The sequence below is a fragment of the Martes martes genome (genome assembly GCF_963455335.1).
Source record: "Martes martes genome assembly, chromosome: 6".
Lineage (NCBI taxonomy): Eukaryota > Metazoa > Chordata > Mammalia > Carnivora > Mustelidae > Martes > Martes martes.
Window position 1 is genome coordinate 80,270,450 of NC_137893.1, and position 17,202 is coordinate 80,287,651.

General features: G+C 41.6%; 1 protein-coding gene across 2 annotated transcripts in view; it reads left to right on the forward strand.

Annotated features, from left to right (window-relative positions):
- Positions 1–319: 319 nt before the first annotated feature.
- Positions 320–17,202, forward strand: part of MAN1A1 (mannosidase alpha class 1A member 1) — a 165,734-nt gene continuing 148,851 nt past the window's right edge. Inside the window, exons 1-2 of one of the 2 annotated variants that reach the window (XM_080807233.1) lie at positions 320–584; positions 797–1,663. In XM_080807233.1, coding sequence (XP_080663359.1) covers positions 1,043–1,663 — 621 coding nt within the window. In that variant the 5' untranslated portion in view covers positions 320–584; positions 797–1,042. The remainder of the gene's footprint in view (positions 585–796; positions 1,664–17,202) is intronic. The other variant, XM_080807234.1, reaches the window with a different exon arrangement.

Sequence of the window (17,202 nt, forward strand, 5' to 3'; positions counted from 1 at the left end):
AGGGTACAATCCCGGACCCCGAACCCAACCCGCCTCCTCGCGCCCTGGGCCTCCGACGCGGGTCTGGACAGCCTCTCTACCGCCGCTCCCGCGGGCCTCCAGCCTCCCAGACCGCGACCTCCCCGCCCCCGGCCGGGCCCCCGCGAGGTTGCGCTTCCCGTAAACTCCCCGCCCCGCGCGGCCCCCTCCCCGCCTCGGCTCCGCCCCCGCGGGTCCCTGAGCGGGGCGTGATTGGCCCGGCCACGCCATCACTCTCCGGACGCGTCACCGCCCTCGTTTCCGAACGCCCGGAGACCGGCAGTGGAATTAGTGCTCTCGGGGCCGCGGAGGAGGGCGGCGTGCTGCCCTGCTCGCTCCTACTCGCCCGCGGGTCGGCGCGCTAGCCCAGCCGAGCGGCGACCAGGGCTGCGAGGGGCTGCGGGTCTGCGCGCTCAGCCGCCCCCTGGGAAGCAGTAGCAGCTAGTCCCAGCTCCGAGATGGGGAGCTGGCGAAGTTGACTAGCCCCCCCGACCCACGCTGCGTTCCTCCTGCCCCAGAGGTGCGTTGCCCTCTCCAGGAGGTGCCCGCACGCGGCCCTGCTCCAGGTGTGCTCAGGACACCCTGTCCCCTGGGACCAGAAAACTTCACCCCAAGTCCAAAGAGTGAGCTCCGAGGGCGGTGCCCGGAGCCAGACTCCCGACTCCGCGTTTGGGGGGGCTGTCCCGGCGGCTTGCACGGCCGTCGAAGGGCGGAGACCCGCTGGAAACTTTATCACCATCATCGTAATTACTACATTTTACTGTTTCTCTCCCCGCAGGGGCTGCGGCCAGCGGTCTGTCGCGCGTGCTTGTTTGCCAAAGGAACTGCCCGTGGCAGAAGACTCACAGAAGAGTTGTTTCCCCAGGGCATACCTGCAGCCCAGCCCAGGGGCTCGGGCGGCCTGGATGCGCAGGACCCAGGCCCGCAGCCGCTGACGCCGGGCGGCGGCGAAGTTTGGCTGCTGAGCGGCGCGGCGCAGGGCCACTGGACAGCGGGCACCCCAGCGGCCGCCGCGGCTGGAGGGATGCCTGTGGGGGGCCTGTTGCCGCTCTTCAGCAGCCCGGCGGGCGGCGGCCTGGGCGGCGGCCTGGGCGGGGGGCTCGGCGGCGGTGGCAGCGGCGGCAGGAAGGGATCCGGCCCCGCCGCCTTCCGCCTGACAGAGAAGTTCGTGCTGCTGTTGGTGTTCAGCGCCTTCATCACGCTCTGCTTCGGGGCGATCTTCTTCCTGCCCGACTCCTCCAAGCTGCTCAGCGGGGTCCTGTTCCACTCCAGCCCCGCCCTGCAGTCGGCCGCCGACCATAAACCCGGGCCCGGGGCGCGCGCCGAGGACGCGGCAGATGGGCGAGCCAGGCGCGGCGAGGAGGGCGCGCCCGGGGACCCGGCGGCCGCGCTGGAGGACAACTTGGCCAGGATCCGCGAAAACCACGAGCGGGCTCTCAGGGAAGCCAAGGAGACCCTGCAGAAGCTGCCGGAGGAGATCCAAAGAGACATCCTGCTGGAGAAGGAGAAGGTGGCCCAGGACCAGCTGCGTGACAAGGCTGTCTTCAGGAGGCTGCCCCCCGTGGACTTCGTGCCCCCAATCGGGGCGGTTGGCAGGGAGCCGGCCGACGCCGCCATCCGTGAGAAGAGGGCAAAGATCAAAGAGGTGAGTGCGCCGTACTGGAAACCCCTCCCGCCCGGCAGCCTTCTTCTGGGAGAAAAAGACAAACCTTTGAAACTCTAAAGACTAACATTACAGTGTAAAGGGGCATAGAGCTTTTCCTCTTCCACCAGGTGCAATGTGAAAGGCTCTTTCGTTTTCTTTTCTTTTTTTTTTTTTACTATCACAGTAGATGTGGCCAATTAAGATCTGAGGTTGGATCCCGTTGCTTTTAATTTGCGTGCTCTGGTAAGCATAAACCACGTGAGATAGGTATTAAGTACATGGGCAGGTGGCGTGGTGTGCAAACCTCCTCTTTCACAGGCCTGTACGGGTTAATCGTCCCTGAGAACATTGACAATGAGGGTCCTAAACAGCCCCCTCCTGAAGCTTGGACTGGGCTGGAAATGAAGGTTGGATGTAAACGCAAAGTATTGATCAGAGGATCAAAAGGTTCTAACAGCCAGCACACCCTGGCCTTCAGCCATGTGGCTGAAAGTGCCAGGTGGCATCCAGTGTGTACTTACAGATTAGAGAGATAAAACCCGAGAACTTCCTATCTTGGGGGCACACTGTTGTTCACATTTTAAAAAATGAAAAATTTAAAAAGCCAGCCGATTGTCTCTTGCATTTCTAGTGTAGTCAGAAAAAAGAGTATTTTATGTGACGCAACAGGTTTGCCTCTACAGCAGCACAAAGATGACAAACTTAATCTAAGACAAACATGGACTTTGATAAGTCTTTCATAGTTTATTTCTCATAATTTTCAGTTAGCACCTGTAGCATATGGCCACTTAACTGGCTTAAAGCTGAGGGGGACCTCTAAAGTCATTTAAGACTGTCAATTTAAAGATGAAATTTGAGGGGCCCAAAGCCCCAGAATCAGTTAGTGATAAAGGACTTGAAACCAGGACTTCCTCCCAGTCCCCTGTCACTAGTCAGCAGGTTCTTTGTGGACATGCTTCCTTCCACAGCTACTCTCCTGTGTGAAACTATGCCAGCCTGGATTTTAACACAATCCAAGAGCTGTAGGAACCAAATTAAAAGCATTTCATCCCAAGTCTTAATTTGGATTTCTAAAATGTGTTGTAAGTGGAAGTAATATTTTGGCATTTAAAAAATGTCAGAGCCTCCGTGAAAATAAATTTTTTGTTTGACATTGGGTAGGTAATCAAGAAAGGAAGCGTCGTCATTCTCCCATTTTCAGAGAGTAAACAGAATGTTGAGTTCGTGAAGAGGTGTTTAGCTTGAGTACCTACAGAATAGAGGCAGCTTGATTGCTATGGGATTTGTGACTTTAAGATCAGATGAACTTGGTTTAGTGGTAATTGAGCAGGTTAAAGTAGATTTGGGCCCCTTTCAATTTACCCTAGGCACAAAGACGGTGCCTTCATCGTTCTGTGCAGATAGCTTCCTTCAAGCCCATCAGCCTTTCTGCTTTGGGACCCATCTTCAGGGTATTCCCATAGAAGAAGACTTGGAGGAATGGATTTTTATGCCCCCGACTTCTCTCTAGCAGATTGCCTTCTCCATGAAATCCTTTCAGGGACACCAAACTAGAAAAGTGGATAAAAAGCTTTATTTCTCACCAATTTCCCTCACCTCTTCATCTCCCATCCTCCTTAAAAATATCCGGACAAAACCATAGGTAAATTAACCCTAAAACTGTGTGTTTATGTTTCCCTTAAGTTTAAAGCAGTGCAATTCACAAATTTCATGCCCTGAATTCCTATGAGCTGCCAGTTAGAGCAGATCACAGTTGTCCAAGGAAATTATTTTAAATACTAGAGATATATGGATGTTGAAAAGCTATCGGTACCAAGCAATAGTGACTAAAAGTGCATTAAGAGCAGAAGCGGTGGGAATTGAGGACAGCATATTAACGGTATGCCTATCTGCCTCTATTGGATCCATGTTATCTGTCTTTCTAAATCAAAAGGTCTTAATTAGCCATGTAAAGAAAATGTATGTAGCCTTCTGTATCTGTGTGGTGCTAACATCTTAGCACTTAGATGTTTTGAAACTGTCCAGTCTTGCATAGAGTGGTGGAACTAAATGTGTTCTTTTAAATTCCATGTTGCCGTGAGAACGCAAAAAAGCTAGCATAATTAGCTTCAGTATTTAGTCAAAAGCTAATGGGGAGAAATGGATTATGGTTTTTCATCAGATTAGTTCAGGCAGATGCATTCCTTTGTAAACCAAAAAAAAAAAAAAAAAAGTAACTCGTGCTATTCTAAAACTGTGCTGAAAATGTTCAGTTTTAGAAAGGTAAGAGCGGTTACCTATTGTGAATAGAGCAGTGCACTTCAACTTCACACTTTTATATTCAGTTTCTGGCGCCACCATGGACTTCTTTGTCATGGCCCAGTGGATCTTTGCCTTGGTTTTCTCTTTATTGTTCCTGTGTTTTCTAGTTCTCTTTATATACGTAGGCTCTCTATCACACCTGAATGTACTAACAGTTTTATAGCTAAAATTTAGAAAGTATAGGCAAATCTAATATGTTGAGAGCTTAAACTCTAGTTTTTAAGCCAAACATTAAATTTGTAAATTTGGTTTAAAGACAGCTAATAGTATTTTTATATTGCCAACACAATTGTTACTGGTACTTTGGTAAATTTTTAACAAATCTGTGCCTAGAGGAGACCATTGTAATTTCAAATCAGACATTGCCTAGCTCCCTTCACAAAAAGCCATTATATGCTTTCCAGTACTAACTTGATGGATGGTAAATTCTTTGATGTAACACTTAAAATTGAAATCAAGATGCTCCCTCCCATGAAAACTTTGTAAATAAATCAGCTCTGGAATTTCCCTGAATTTTATAATACATAGTACACATTTTCATGAGTTTGATCTTTTAAAAATTGCACTAAAGTTATCCTTAGTTTTAAAAAGCAGTGTTAAAATAATGAAGGGCAGAAGTTAAAATAGCACCATAGAATTTTAAAAGAATAGTCTAGTTCCTCTTCTACCTTAACCCTTTTTTAAAATCAAGAAGCTTCTTTCTTTCTTTTATTTTTTTGTTTTTTGGTTTGAGCCTTTACAAAGAACTTGTACTGTGTTTTTTTTTAGGAGTAGAGCCATAGTCCTAATATAGAGGATGAATAATTTTGGTTTTCATCTCCTGGAATTAAGGGGAGTCCTTGAGTAATAGGGGTTAAAGACAACTTGTCAGAGGGTATTCTTACCTTCTCAAACTGGAATCTCCACTAACCTAAATGGGGTAGGAGTGAAGGGGCTGACAGTCAGCTTTGGGTCTCTCAGTTAAGGCTTTGGGATTGGTCAGCCATGGGGCTCACAATTGTCTTTAGGTTTCTCAAAGCATTCTTTAATTTTTTATTCCAGACCACTTATATGATCATAAGTTTAAAGAAAATGTTCATGTTGATGCCTAATGGTTAAAATATGTTTTTGTGCCTTACACACTAACTTATGTTGTTCTTGAGTCTATCATTTTTGTTAACTTTTGATGATTAACCCTTTAATTAAAGATCAGCCGTAGGAATAATCTACCCAGACAGACTAATACTTTTATTTTAAAGACTTAACTTTCCAGTTTATCTGTATGGGTAGTTCTGGTGTGGAAAATAATATTTGCAAAATAATAAAAGCCAGAATTTGAAGACCTGACTCCAGGGGAACTTAAATATCCTTGACTTACCTTGCCAGCTCTGCTCGCCCTACTCTGAAACATACCTGACATTGGCAATAGATAAATGCAAGATTCCCCCACTCTTAGGTCTTTCCCCAGAGCAGGGAGGTCATAGAGTATTTGTAAAAATTTTTTCTCTTTAATAAGTAAATGAATAAATTAAGATCTCGACAGTTTAAGTGGTAGAGTAGATGCTGACTGTTGAACATTAATACATGAAAGCAAGAAAAGATAGTTAATGGGTGATCAATTATGCCCAGCCTAATTTTCTGTAAGCTATTGATAATTTGTTTGAGAGGAATATTCTGTCTTCCTCTTACCAGGTACCTTAAAATTCATAGGACTTAGAACCTAGTTAAGGTGTGAAGAGTGGATAAAAAAAGCATTTTTGAGTCAATGCTTCTCTATTTTTTTAAGTGAGCACATAAAATAAACCATCCTGAGAAATTTATCTTAGTGTTTCACATGCACAGTAAGTGCCTTTGTATGAAATCTGAATTTGTTGAAATTCCGTGGGATACTTACATATTTCTATTGAATTATTCCATAAGGTATGGTAGTACAAATTCTTCAATAAAGAGTTTCAAGCATGTGTCCCAAGGTCAGAGGGGAGGAATGCCTACAGATCAGTGTGAGTGATGAGAGATAAATATACACGGGTAGATCAGAACTGCACTAGAACCTGCGTATAGCCTATAGCCCAATAGAGAACCTGTGTGACCTTTCAAGTTCTTTATAACCTACAAAGCCATAAAAATGTGTGTGTGTGTCAAAGGTGAGTTTTGATTAATCAAAATAGGAACATCTACCCCATGGATTCCAGAGATTCTATGAAATGCCTTTCCCCTAAGCAGACAAAAAGGGTAAAGGAGAAGCCAGTATTTGGTAGTTTAAGGAAGAGATTCTTTCTTTGGGAAAATTAAGTCATGACTTTTCCTTCAGTTCTTAGTCTGGTGTTGTCTTAGTGTTAAGTAGTTTGAACTGCCTCTAACCATCCCCTGCTTAACCCTTACTCCCAAATCTGTTTAAAGATCCTTTACACAAACTATGCAGATTTTTTCTTTTACCAACAATATGCCATAAAAATTTTAACTCTCTGACTTTTAAAAGTAAACATATGCTCTAAGTCATAAAGTCTTGTTCTGTATAGTCCTTAGAGATAGCTCAGCTTGCTCATCTTACAGTAGACACAACTGAGACAGAGATTATTCTGGAAATCACTTTAGAGTTGAGTGGAGGATGGAAGCCAGATCCTTGGGGACTGTTGCTCACTGCCTTAACATGGCTTGCCTCCTAAGTAAAATGCCACAGAAGTATATAAAAGGACAGGCCATGTTCATTATTTGTAGACTCTCATGGAGAATGATTACAAAACACAATTCTGCAGTATTAGAAATTTGACCTTATATTAGTTAAATTACATTACCTATAGTCATTTTTTAAAACCTTATTAGTGGCATGATTTAGAAACCGCTTCTTTTTAAAGCCACCCAGGAAAAGTTTGATATGACATTTTTTTTTCTGGTGATAAAGATCTTAGCAAGAAGCAGAGACATTTGTAATCATTCAGTTGGACATTCTTTACAAAGAGAGGTGGGGAGGCAAAAAGGAGGGATAGGAGAAGAAGGGCAGCTTGGAGAAAAGGAGTGTGACAGCACGGGGAGCTCTTTGAAACTACAAACCTACATACTCTTGACATTGCATGATATGTAACAGAAGAATTGATGGCTAGCCTAAAGGACTACATTATTTAAAAAGTAAACTTGCATTAAAAATTACAACAAGCTACGGGCTCTGTATCGTAGGAGCACGGTTCTCTTCACCCAAGTAGGTCCTAGAGAGAGTCTGGATACCCTGGCCTGTTCCTGCTCTGTCCCCTTGCAGCACTGTTTGGGTGAGAAGAGCTGGTCTGGAGGCAGTTGACAGGACCTGAATTCCTGCCTTTTAGCGACCTGAGGCAAGTTGTGATTGAATCTTTCAGAGCTTCAGTTTTCTCATTTGTAAAATGAAGACAACAGTGGGCACCCATTTTGTTAGGTCAGAAGGCTTAAGTGTGGTCATCCCCAGCAACACTTAGAATGGTATCAGGCATGCTGCGAATGATTGATAAATCCTACTTGCTATTATTACTGTTATTAGCCACTGCCTGAAGCCATCCATGTAAGATTCCTTCGTTTCATAATGTTGGGTAAATCAGGAAGTGGATAACGAAGTCTCAAAAAGTTACCAGAAACAGTTCAAATCACGTTTGGTGCTTAAAAGAATACATTTCCAGTTCATCAAGATGATCTTTCCAGACAGCTATGATTTTATTGTGTTACTGTCAACTCTGATTTTCTCTGCTACCTTCCAAATTCCAAAAAAAAAAAACTTTAGGTCTCTCTAAAGTGGTATACTTCTTCAGCTTCTGTACTTCAAGTATTTGAGACTTGGTCTCTTTCTTATAGTCAGATGTGCCCGTTCCTGAAGTGGCCCCTTCTCAGAGGAAACACGGTGCTTGAGGCATTGACTCCGTTCCCCAAAATAGAAAGGGAAATTGAGGAAAGTGCTTTTTTGCCAGTTTTATCTTTGGAGAAATGTTTTTAAGAAATGAGAAAAAAATTATTCCAAACTTGACAGAAGTATACTTAATTATGATCAATTCTATAGTCAGAGTGCAGTCTATCATCTAATAATCGAAATTCACATCAGTCAGTTGTACTTTGTAACTCCAAGATTTTGCCCTTCTTTGAGAGCCACAAATTGAGATTTATTAGGATTTTGGGCCCAGAAAGACCTCTGAGATCCTGAAGCCTGGTCTTCATTTTCCATGTGAGAGACAGGGCCCAGCGAGCTGTGACTTCCTGAGATTCCCCGATGCACTAACGTCAGAGATGGGAACTGCCTCTTAGCCTGAAGGCCACACTTGGCCTGTGATTTCTTGACTCTAATGAGAACATTAGAGGGAGAGGAACATCCTTGCTTGGTGCGGTATTGCCTGAGAAAGCAAGACTGGCTAATTCCTTTGCTCTGAAGAAGGGGCAGCACTGCCCTCCCCCCACTGGGTCCTGATAAAGACTTGTGTGATCTTTAGGTACTTGAAAGAAAACCAAATGAGATTAAGGCTTAAGAGCATTTAAAAGGCACAGCCCTCCTTTGCCTCTCTGGAATCCTCTGGCAGTTGCTTTAGGTACATTAGAGCCCAGCAGTCCTGCAGATAATCCAGAACAGAGATAATAAAATTAAAAAGCCCAACATCCTTTGTATTCACTTGTCTTTTGTAACTAGAATGCCTCCCTCACTTCCTTTTTTCTGTCAGTCCATTTGTCTCCCTGGTTATTAAGCTTATCAAAGGCCCGTCCCCGACCTGCCCCACTGTGTTCTCCTCACACTTGCTCTACAGCCTTTCCGTTAAGTGACACGCAGGCCTTATTATAGTGACTTTAATTTGCACATCTTCACGCTGTTGTATGTGGATCTCCCACAGGACTGTCCTGCCGCCAGTCCTTCCCGGGAGGGTGCTGGGTGGGAGAGGAAGCGTAGAAGAGGGGGTGAGAAGCTGCAGAAGCTCGCCAGCTTCCTTGGATGGTCTGATAACAGGGCACCGCAGGTACTATCAGCATCTCTGCCACAGCACTGGAGGGAATGCCTATTTGCTGACATTATAGGGGTTATGAGGAAAAGTGTGCCCGTGGGGTGTGGACACAGACCTGTGAACAACTGTGGGGATGAGCGAATTCAGGCCATGCAGGGACTACTGGAAACTCTTATCTGCCCTGTCCTTTCTTGCTGAATTGTCTTTCCAAAGTCCTGTGAGGAACACTTAATTCTTCTAAGGGACCAAAGGGCTCTTGGATAGGGGGGTTGAGGGCTTAGCCCATGCTAAGGGTGGTCAAGTCCAGCCTCAGTCCAGCTTCCCTGAACTGATGTTTGGGCATGATTGTCTGACCCTAGTTCCCCTTTCACAAGACTATGTGCTGGAGCTGCTCAAAGGGTGTGTTTCCTCACTGTATCTCTATCAGGGCATAAGGCAAAAGGATAGTCCCATAGAATGATTAAGGAAGCCCAGGCATGTGTTCCTAGTGGCAAAATCTCATTCCCAGCTGCCTGAAATTTCACCATCCGTGCCTCCCTTTTGTTGATGTATTGCTTCTTAAAGCTGCTATTAAAAGTGTATCACTCAAGTTGCCCAGCAGAAATTATTATACTTTGAGATTTGTCTTAGCAAGGGTGAGAATAGGTTTGTAGAAGAAGGAAGTGTCTTTCATTGTCTTATTGCAAACCAATGCTGGTTTAGGAAGAACCATTTTGAACGTACACAGAAATTGAAAAAAGAAAAATATATCCTTCACATCCCTATCACTTAGTCACAGGTAACCCAACACTACCCCACCCCAACATGTAGGGTTTTTTTCCCCCCACAGATATAACCACACTATACACACGTGTTTTTTCATTTTCTTTGGAAGTGTCATTTTATGATAGCCTAATGTGTGAAGTACAAGCATCACAGTTTATTTAACCATTCCCTTGGACCTGCACATTTAGGTCATTTCCATTTTTTTGTTTTTGAAAAAATATGCTGAGATAAACACCTTTGTCCATTAGGTTTCCATCTTATTTTTCATTGCCCTGACCACCCCCACTCCACCCCTGCCCCATAAAGAGGATTTCCCCTTAAGTTCCTGAAAGAGGAAATGAATGGGTCAAAGGATCACAGTACGTTTTGAGGGATTACTTTTCAGAAACAGTTTATACTTTCTCTTGTAGTATAGTGAATGTAGTCTATTAAGTCTTTGTAAATTTCGTAAGTGATGAAACGGTATCCTGTATATTTAGTTGGCTTTTCTTAGAGCAACATTTTCTTCTGTGTTGGCTGACTAGTTGCATTTCCTCATTGTGAGTTGGATAGAACAAGGAAGTTACTAAAGGGGCAGAATTTGGGGAAAAGGCAAAGCATGGACGCCTAAGGAGTGGGGTGTCTATTGGAGGAGATGGAGCTAATAAGCCGGCTGATGGGACATAGGGGCTCTCAAAGGAGGCAAGGGCCTGTAAAGTGATAGACAGCATTTTATTTAAAAGGGAAAAAAAAAAAAAAACCCTTAACACAATATTTGCTTCTTCCCTGATTTGGTCACATAGGATAAAAAATACTCTTTATTGATAGGAGTACTTACCAGACACCTTGGAACAGTCCACTTTTCCTCAGCTAAGACCCATCCAGCCCCCTTCAGCTCATAGTCATTGTTAGGTTACAGTTGGGCTTTTGCATCATATGTTTGAGGAAAGTATTGACCTCTCTGAAGATCTGGGGAAGGTGGGAGGGATCCTTCTTTTTTATAGAATTCATCAGGTTGATTTCCTAATATTTTAAGTTTAGAGTTGAAGATCAAAAATACTCCAAATAGAATTTCAGAAGTGATTTTAGAGATGCCAGAAAATGGCAAGTCTTACAAAGATGAATTCTTACAGAAGAAAAATTACATTCTATGTCATGTGTTAGAGGCCTTTAGTGTTTTAATTATGATAAATATGCATTTTGTTTAAGGTATCTTGAGAATAAAAAAAAAGCATGATTTGTTTATGAGGTTTGGGCTTTTATTTTTTTGCTACTCCTTCAAATAATGTCTTTTTATTCAGGTATTTTTAAGATAGTGAGGAGCTGCACATTTCAAAATGTATTTTTATTCTGACCTTGGTTAATTCATAAAAGTCTGCCAAATGCCAGAACTCTTTAAATTTGGCTTTGAGACTGTGTTAACACGGGGAATAACGATTGACATAAATGTACTATATTATTTTTATAAATTGTGGCTTGAGATGATAGTAATTTTAGAATATTTAGGATGCTGTTCTCTGAGACATGTTATTTTTGTAGTCAACTAGCAGTGTGGAATGTTATAATGTATCTAGTCAACTACAGGTTTTCATCTCGTAATTAGAAATGCTTCAACAGACATACTGTGTTTTCAGGAGTTATTAGCCCAAGTCAGCAATTTTATAAGGCATTCTTATTAAGTATAAAAGGAACTTTATGTAGTAATTGGTGTGTATTTAATACATTGTGTACATTTACTTATATTAAACAGTTTGGTTAGTGTTCATTATTTATGTCTCCTAGGGGTTACTTGGCTTAGAATGCGTGATGAAGAACTCAGTAGCTTAAAAACAACCCCACCACCAACAAAAAGGAAGCTGGACGGGTTGGGCAATTTGAGGAGCATAAAAAAATGAAGATGATTTATTAACTACCATGTTAAGCTGCTTTAGCAGTTAGGGTGAATAAAAATTATGATCTACTAAGTGTTCTATCAGTAATAAGATAAAGTCATAGCACAAGTTAGAAGTACTTTTTTTCTCTCCCTCCAGAGGTACAGAATCTCTGTGATGTCAGCTCTTCAGAGTCCTGAATCTCTTCCAGGACTACCATGTTGAGAGCAAGATAAAGAGCTTCCCCCTCATGCACCCAATGGGTCAGCTAACCCTGGGCCTTGCCCATAATAGGACTCAGTAAATATTTGTTGAATGAATGTGCTTATTTAAGCAAACATACCAAGAGGAGTTATTCAGGTTGAGTGTGACACACATATGCCCCACTTGATATAATTACAGAATCCAAAAATGGGGTCCACTCATCTTTGGAGCTCCTTCTGTGTATCCTCATAGGCTACAAGCCATTGTCTTTTGAGGGAAAGCTTCATATTTTATAATAGTCAAATTCATTCGGAACCAGATCTGGTGAATAGAGATCAATCAACATAGGAAACACCTTTTTCCATTTTAAAGTTGTTTTCACAATGATTTATAAAATGAAAAACTGTGTTCATTTTCTTATATGACTCGTAAACTGGCTGTGCAGGTTGTCCATAAAAAAGTCTTTGGGACAGATGTAACATCAGTGAAATAAATGTAGATACTTGTGATATTCCTTTGAAAGTCAATGCTTAATTGAATATTTTTATACATGAGACACCTAATTAAAGTTGGTTTGGGTCATCCCCTGCTCCCCTCCCCAGAAAATATTTTTGAGACAATGATGTTTTTTATAAGTAATGTTTACAGTACCACACTGAAATGAAAACTAATAGGCTAGGGGTTATTTTCCACTAGAGAAATTAGAATCTAATAAAAATTTTCTCTGTAAGAAGGTGTGATATTTTGGAAAAGAACCTTGGTCTTCTGTTTCCCAATTAAATATTTTGTAGCTCCTGAAAAGGGCTGTCTCATGTAAATAATTGCATGGTAGAAGCTCTGTGAATTTTATGAATTTGTAAACGGTCCCTTTTCCAATTCATTCTGTAGATCACTGTTAGATTAATTTTCCTAAAATACCACTTCTCTCAAGTCACCTATCCCTGAGGTTTTTCCTATGGAGTAGGGATTCAAACTTCAGCCAGCTTCAGAATCCTGTGGGGGACAGGTTAACGCACATAGATTGCTGGGCACTGCCCCCAGAGTTTCTGATTTAGTAGATCTGAATGGGCCCCAGAATTTGTATTTTTAACATGTTCCCAGGTGACTAATATGGCTGGTCCAGTGACTAGAGTGTGAAAAACATTGTACTAGAATGAAGAAGTCTCCTTCCTTAGGCTGGCAATCATGGTCTTCTCTAAATCTGCCTCAGTTTGCTTCTTGATTCATAGCTCTTAAATAAGAAGGGGCTTTAGCTTTAGTTAAACTAAACTAAACTGCTTGAGCTAAACTTGCATAGTTACCACCTCCAAAACACAACTAATTAAGGGCTTTGCCTTGTTTAGTTTATTCCTTTCAATTGGAATGTCCTCTTACGTGCTCAGCATCCAGGTCCTCCAAGCCCTTTCTCACAATCCCAACATTTATTGATCTCTCTCCCTTTTCCGAATTGCCACGGCATTTGTTATTTCTGGCTCTGCCCTGTGGGTTGCTAATTTCATGGACATATATGTTATCTTTCAACTAGACGTTTGACCGCTTAAGTGTGGAGACACCTTTTTCTATACCATAGGTTCACAGCCCAGAATATAACAATGGAAGGCAATTTGTCTTAAATGTAACCAAATTGGGAAACAATTTAAGTATATCACCAAAATTCTAGTCAGATTGTGAGGCACTGTGACAGAGTACAAACCCTCTGAGCCTCCCTTTCAACACCTGTGAAATGGAGCTAACATTTCTCTTTGTGCAATTCTCATTATGAGAATTGAAGTAGGAAATACATGTGAATTTCTCAGCATAATACCTGGCACAGAGCATTCATTATTCAATAAATAGTATTTATTTATCAGTAACTAGGGATTGTTCAGAGTAATAAGCTCCGACTTTTGTTGAGAAAGGGGTTGTCGGTAAGTAACTGGATTTGAGAAGTCATTTCCAAGAAAGAAAAGGAAGCTTTGGCTGCAGTATTGTTGCATTAACCAATACTAGCTTGTATTTTCTGCTGTTACCTCCCTCTCTGGTTGTTGTTGCCAAAATTCCTGCTTCCTGTAGCAGGAAAGTAAGCATTCTTTTGCCTTGTTTCAATTGTTATCTCATAGAAGGGATGCTCATCCTTGAGAAGACCACGGAGACCATGACCATTCATCAGTGTCCAGTTACCTCTGGCTTCCTGGCCTGGCATGTCATGTGACACTCAGACTGGGGGAGAGGGAAAAAAGGAGAAGAATGAAATCTGGAGAAATACCTTAAGGGCATGAAAAGAAATATTCTGTGAGCCGAAAGGCTGAAAATGTTTCATTCAGAGATAGCTACATGTATAAATTTAGCTCAGTAATTAGGCATATGGTGCTTTCATTTAGAAAGTATCTACACCCTTTGTGATAAGATCCGTTGATTATTAGAGCTGCTGCAGCTTTAACTGTCTGCAGCAGAGATTCCTACTGCATTTAAAACAAGAATTGAAGAGTGAAATGGAAAAACGGAATTAATAATTTGTTCTTGGTTGGTTTTAATCTGCTCTTTATTAACTTTGTAGTTTATGCCTGGAGGATTAGATTTGGAAACAGAACATCAACTAATGTTCTAAAAGTTTACTTCCTTTTATTGGAACATTATATTCTTAAAGACTTTCTGAAGAACATTTTGGCTGAATTTAGGCTTAAGTTCTTATGATTCAACCTAAAATAATAGAAACATTTTGACCTATGATTTTATTTTTAATTTTTCAGTTATTTCATGTTAGGTTTCAGAGTAGGGTTTATTTAATAAAACCTGATTATTGTAGAGAGGTAAAAGTATTCTTTGTTGAGCATAAGTATGTGTTTAGTCTCCTTTTTCTCTAGCTCTTTTTTTTTTAATGCCTCCCCTCCCCCCATCTGTTTCTTCAGTCTTAGAATTTTAAATCTGCTCGCCATTCATGGTGAGGAAGATAGGAAAAGTTAAAATCAAAAGATACTTGCGTTTCCCAAGCCTCGTCAATGTTTCTAAAATTGATTGACATCAAACAGACAAGAATTTTATAAATAGGAAAGAGTCCTATTCCAAGATAGAGCATAGTGTGATGAACTAAAATACAGAGGTTTAAAAACAGCTGCCCTTGGGGGAAAGGCTGTTCATCTATTTCTTAATGCTTCTTTAATGTAGTTCCATTAGAATCTGCCTGTAAATCTGGGATTCAGTGTAGTTGCTTGTGTGGTTGTAGTTCTCCACCCACCTGTGATCTGGAGAATTACACCCCAGCTTTTCATAAGGTAAAGACATTAGAATTTAAGCATTCAGAAGAGACTTCTTTGGGGACTGGAAGTTTATGAAACTGTAATGCTAGATTTGAATTAACCGACTATAGATTTCTCATTAGGAAAACGAATCTGGATGTATGTGTTCTTGATAAGTGAAAGCTTTGAACTAACTCCTCTACTTTGGCTTTAATGGGGTACTAGAGATTTAGGAGTTTACAGCCAAATATGCCACGGATAATCAAGTATTAGTTTTAGGTGTCTTACTTTAACTGTCTTTTTCTGTCATAGTTTTTACCCGTGCTGTTAATCATCCTCCGTCCTTTCGTGTCTTCTCTCACAGAGAGGTGGAGCTAATGACACAAAGGTGGAGAGCAGAAGAGTGGAAGAAGTGGGACTGTAAATATTAGATTAGTCCCTTAATCATCAGGAACCGACCGTGCTTATCAGCAGAGAACTAAGCGCACTCTCGCTTTCCTAGAAGCGTGAGATGTGAACTCCAGACATTAGCACCTGTGCATAGACAGATCACCTTTTCCCTGAACTGTGGGGCACTTACTGCTAGGTTTCAGAATTCCTAAGGGAGGAAACTGTCTAGTTACATGATTGGTTAGCGTATCTGTGGGCCTTGGGCTGTCAGTGGAATTGCTGGAAGACTATCTCTGGAAGGAACGCCTTTGATCGATTTGAAATCTCAGGCATCACCATAGAGTTGTTAGGGCTTTCCAAAGCACTGGGGGATTTTTGCAGACAGCGCTTTCTAGAGCTGATCTGAAGGTGGTAAACTAAACTGGCAGGGAGGGACAACTCTTCCTCCATCTCGAAGTGACATCACCCGGCCCTTACTTCACTCCAGAGTACCCTGCCTTCACAAACGCCAGGAGCACAGAGCACATTAGTGATCACAAGAGAGAACGTCTGTATATAAGGAATCCTAGAGTTTTCCTTCATCATGTAAGAAGACCCCAGTTGGATATTTCTTTCTTAAACAGAATTTTGCCGGAATATTTAAAATAATTTATTTATTCTTTGACTTTTAAAACTTCAGCTATTAATTTGCTGAAGAACAGCAACAATAAAAATACCTGATAATTTCCTCCTCTTCTCTAGGCTTAAAATAGAGGGAGCAGTTGAGACCACATATTTAATAAAAAATACCACTTCTTAGTTATACTCTATAATATGCTTCCTTCTTTCTCCCAGTAGAATGCATGTTATTCTTCTTGTTCTGAGAATAGTCTCTTTAAGTGATTTTCTGTGTAGCTTGATCTATACATAATTAAAACAACCAATAACTAGATTTTTACAATCTCATTTTTGCATAGATTTTTGTCTCTTTTATCTGTAATTTTAATTCTAGAGTGGTGAAAAATATGAAAGTAATTACAGTATACCATTGTTGAGTATTTGTTTCTTGTTAGGTGCTGTGCTAACCACTTTACATACGTAAACTCACTCCATTCTCAGAACAACCCTGTGAATTCGGTATTATTTTCCCCATTTTACACAGAAGAAATCGAGGCCAAGAAAGGTCACGCAAATTGCCTCGGGTTCCAAAGATCCTAGTGCTCCACCTGGGATTTGACATTGAGTCTGTCAGACACCATCCTCCTCCCATGGCTCCCATGGCATCCTTGAGGATCTTGTCCATTTTGACTAAAGAACTGGGGGTCACAAATTCACTCCTTTGCCTGAGGAGGAGAGGGGAGGCAGGAGCATGAGGGCTGGTGATATCCCATCTCAGCCTGTGGCAAACAAGGTACTGACATTTGCTTTTGTTTGTTTTCATTTTGGTTTTAGTTCCTCAGTTGTTGTCTTGGTTTGTTTTTACACTTACTCTGAAAGTTAACCCCATGATCAGTTTGTTTGGAAAAACTTCTCTTAATAATATTGTGTTCAACATGAAGCACATGTTTATTAGTGTGTATTAATGTATGTGTATATACCTTAATAATATGTTTGTACATGATATAGATACATGATTGCGTGTGTTTAATTATCTGAAATAATACTTAAAACATTAATGAAAACAATGGGAAGTTCTGGAAAGTTGTTTAAGTCAAGACGGGGAGAAAGAGGACAGTCTGAAAGAAAGTCTAACTGTGCTTCCTTTTCACCCCTTAGTCTTGGGGCAACTATGACTTCTAAATTTTAGAATAATTTTATAATTATTTAGTTGTAAGGGGACAGTTCATAAAGTATGACCATATTAATACAAGTGAAATGTTAATTTTAAATTCATATGAGGTATACTACCAAAA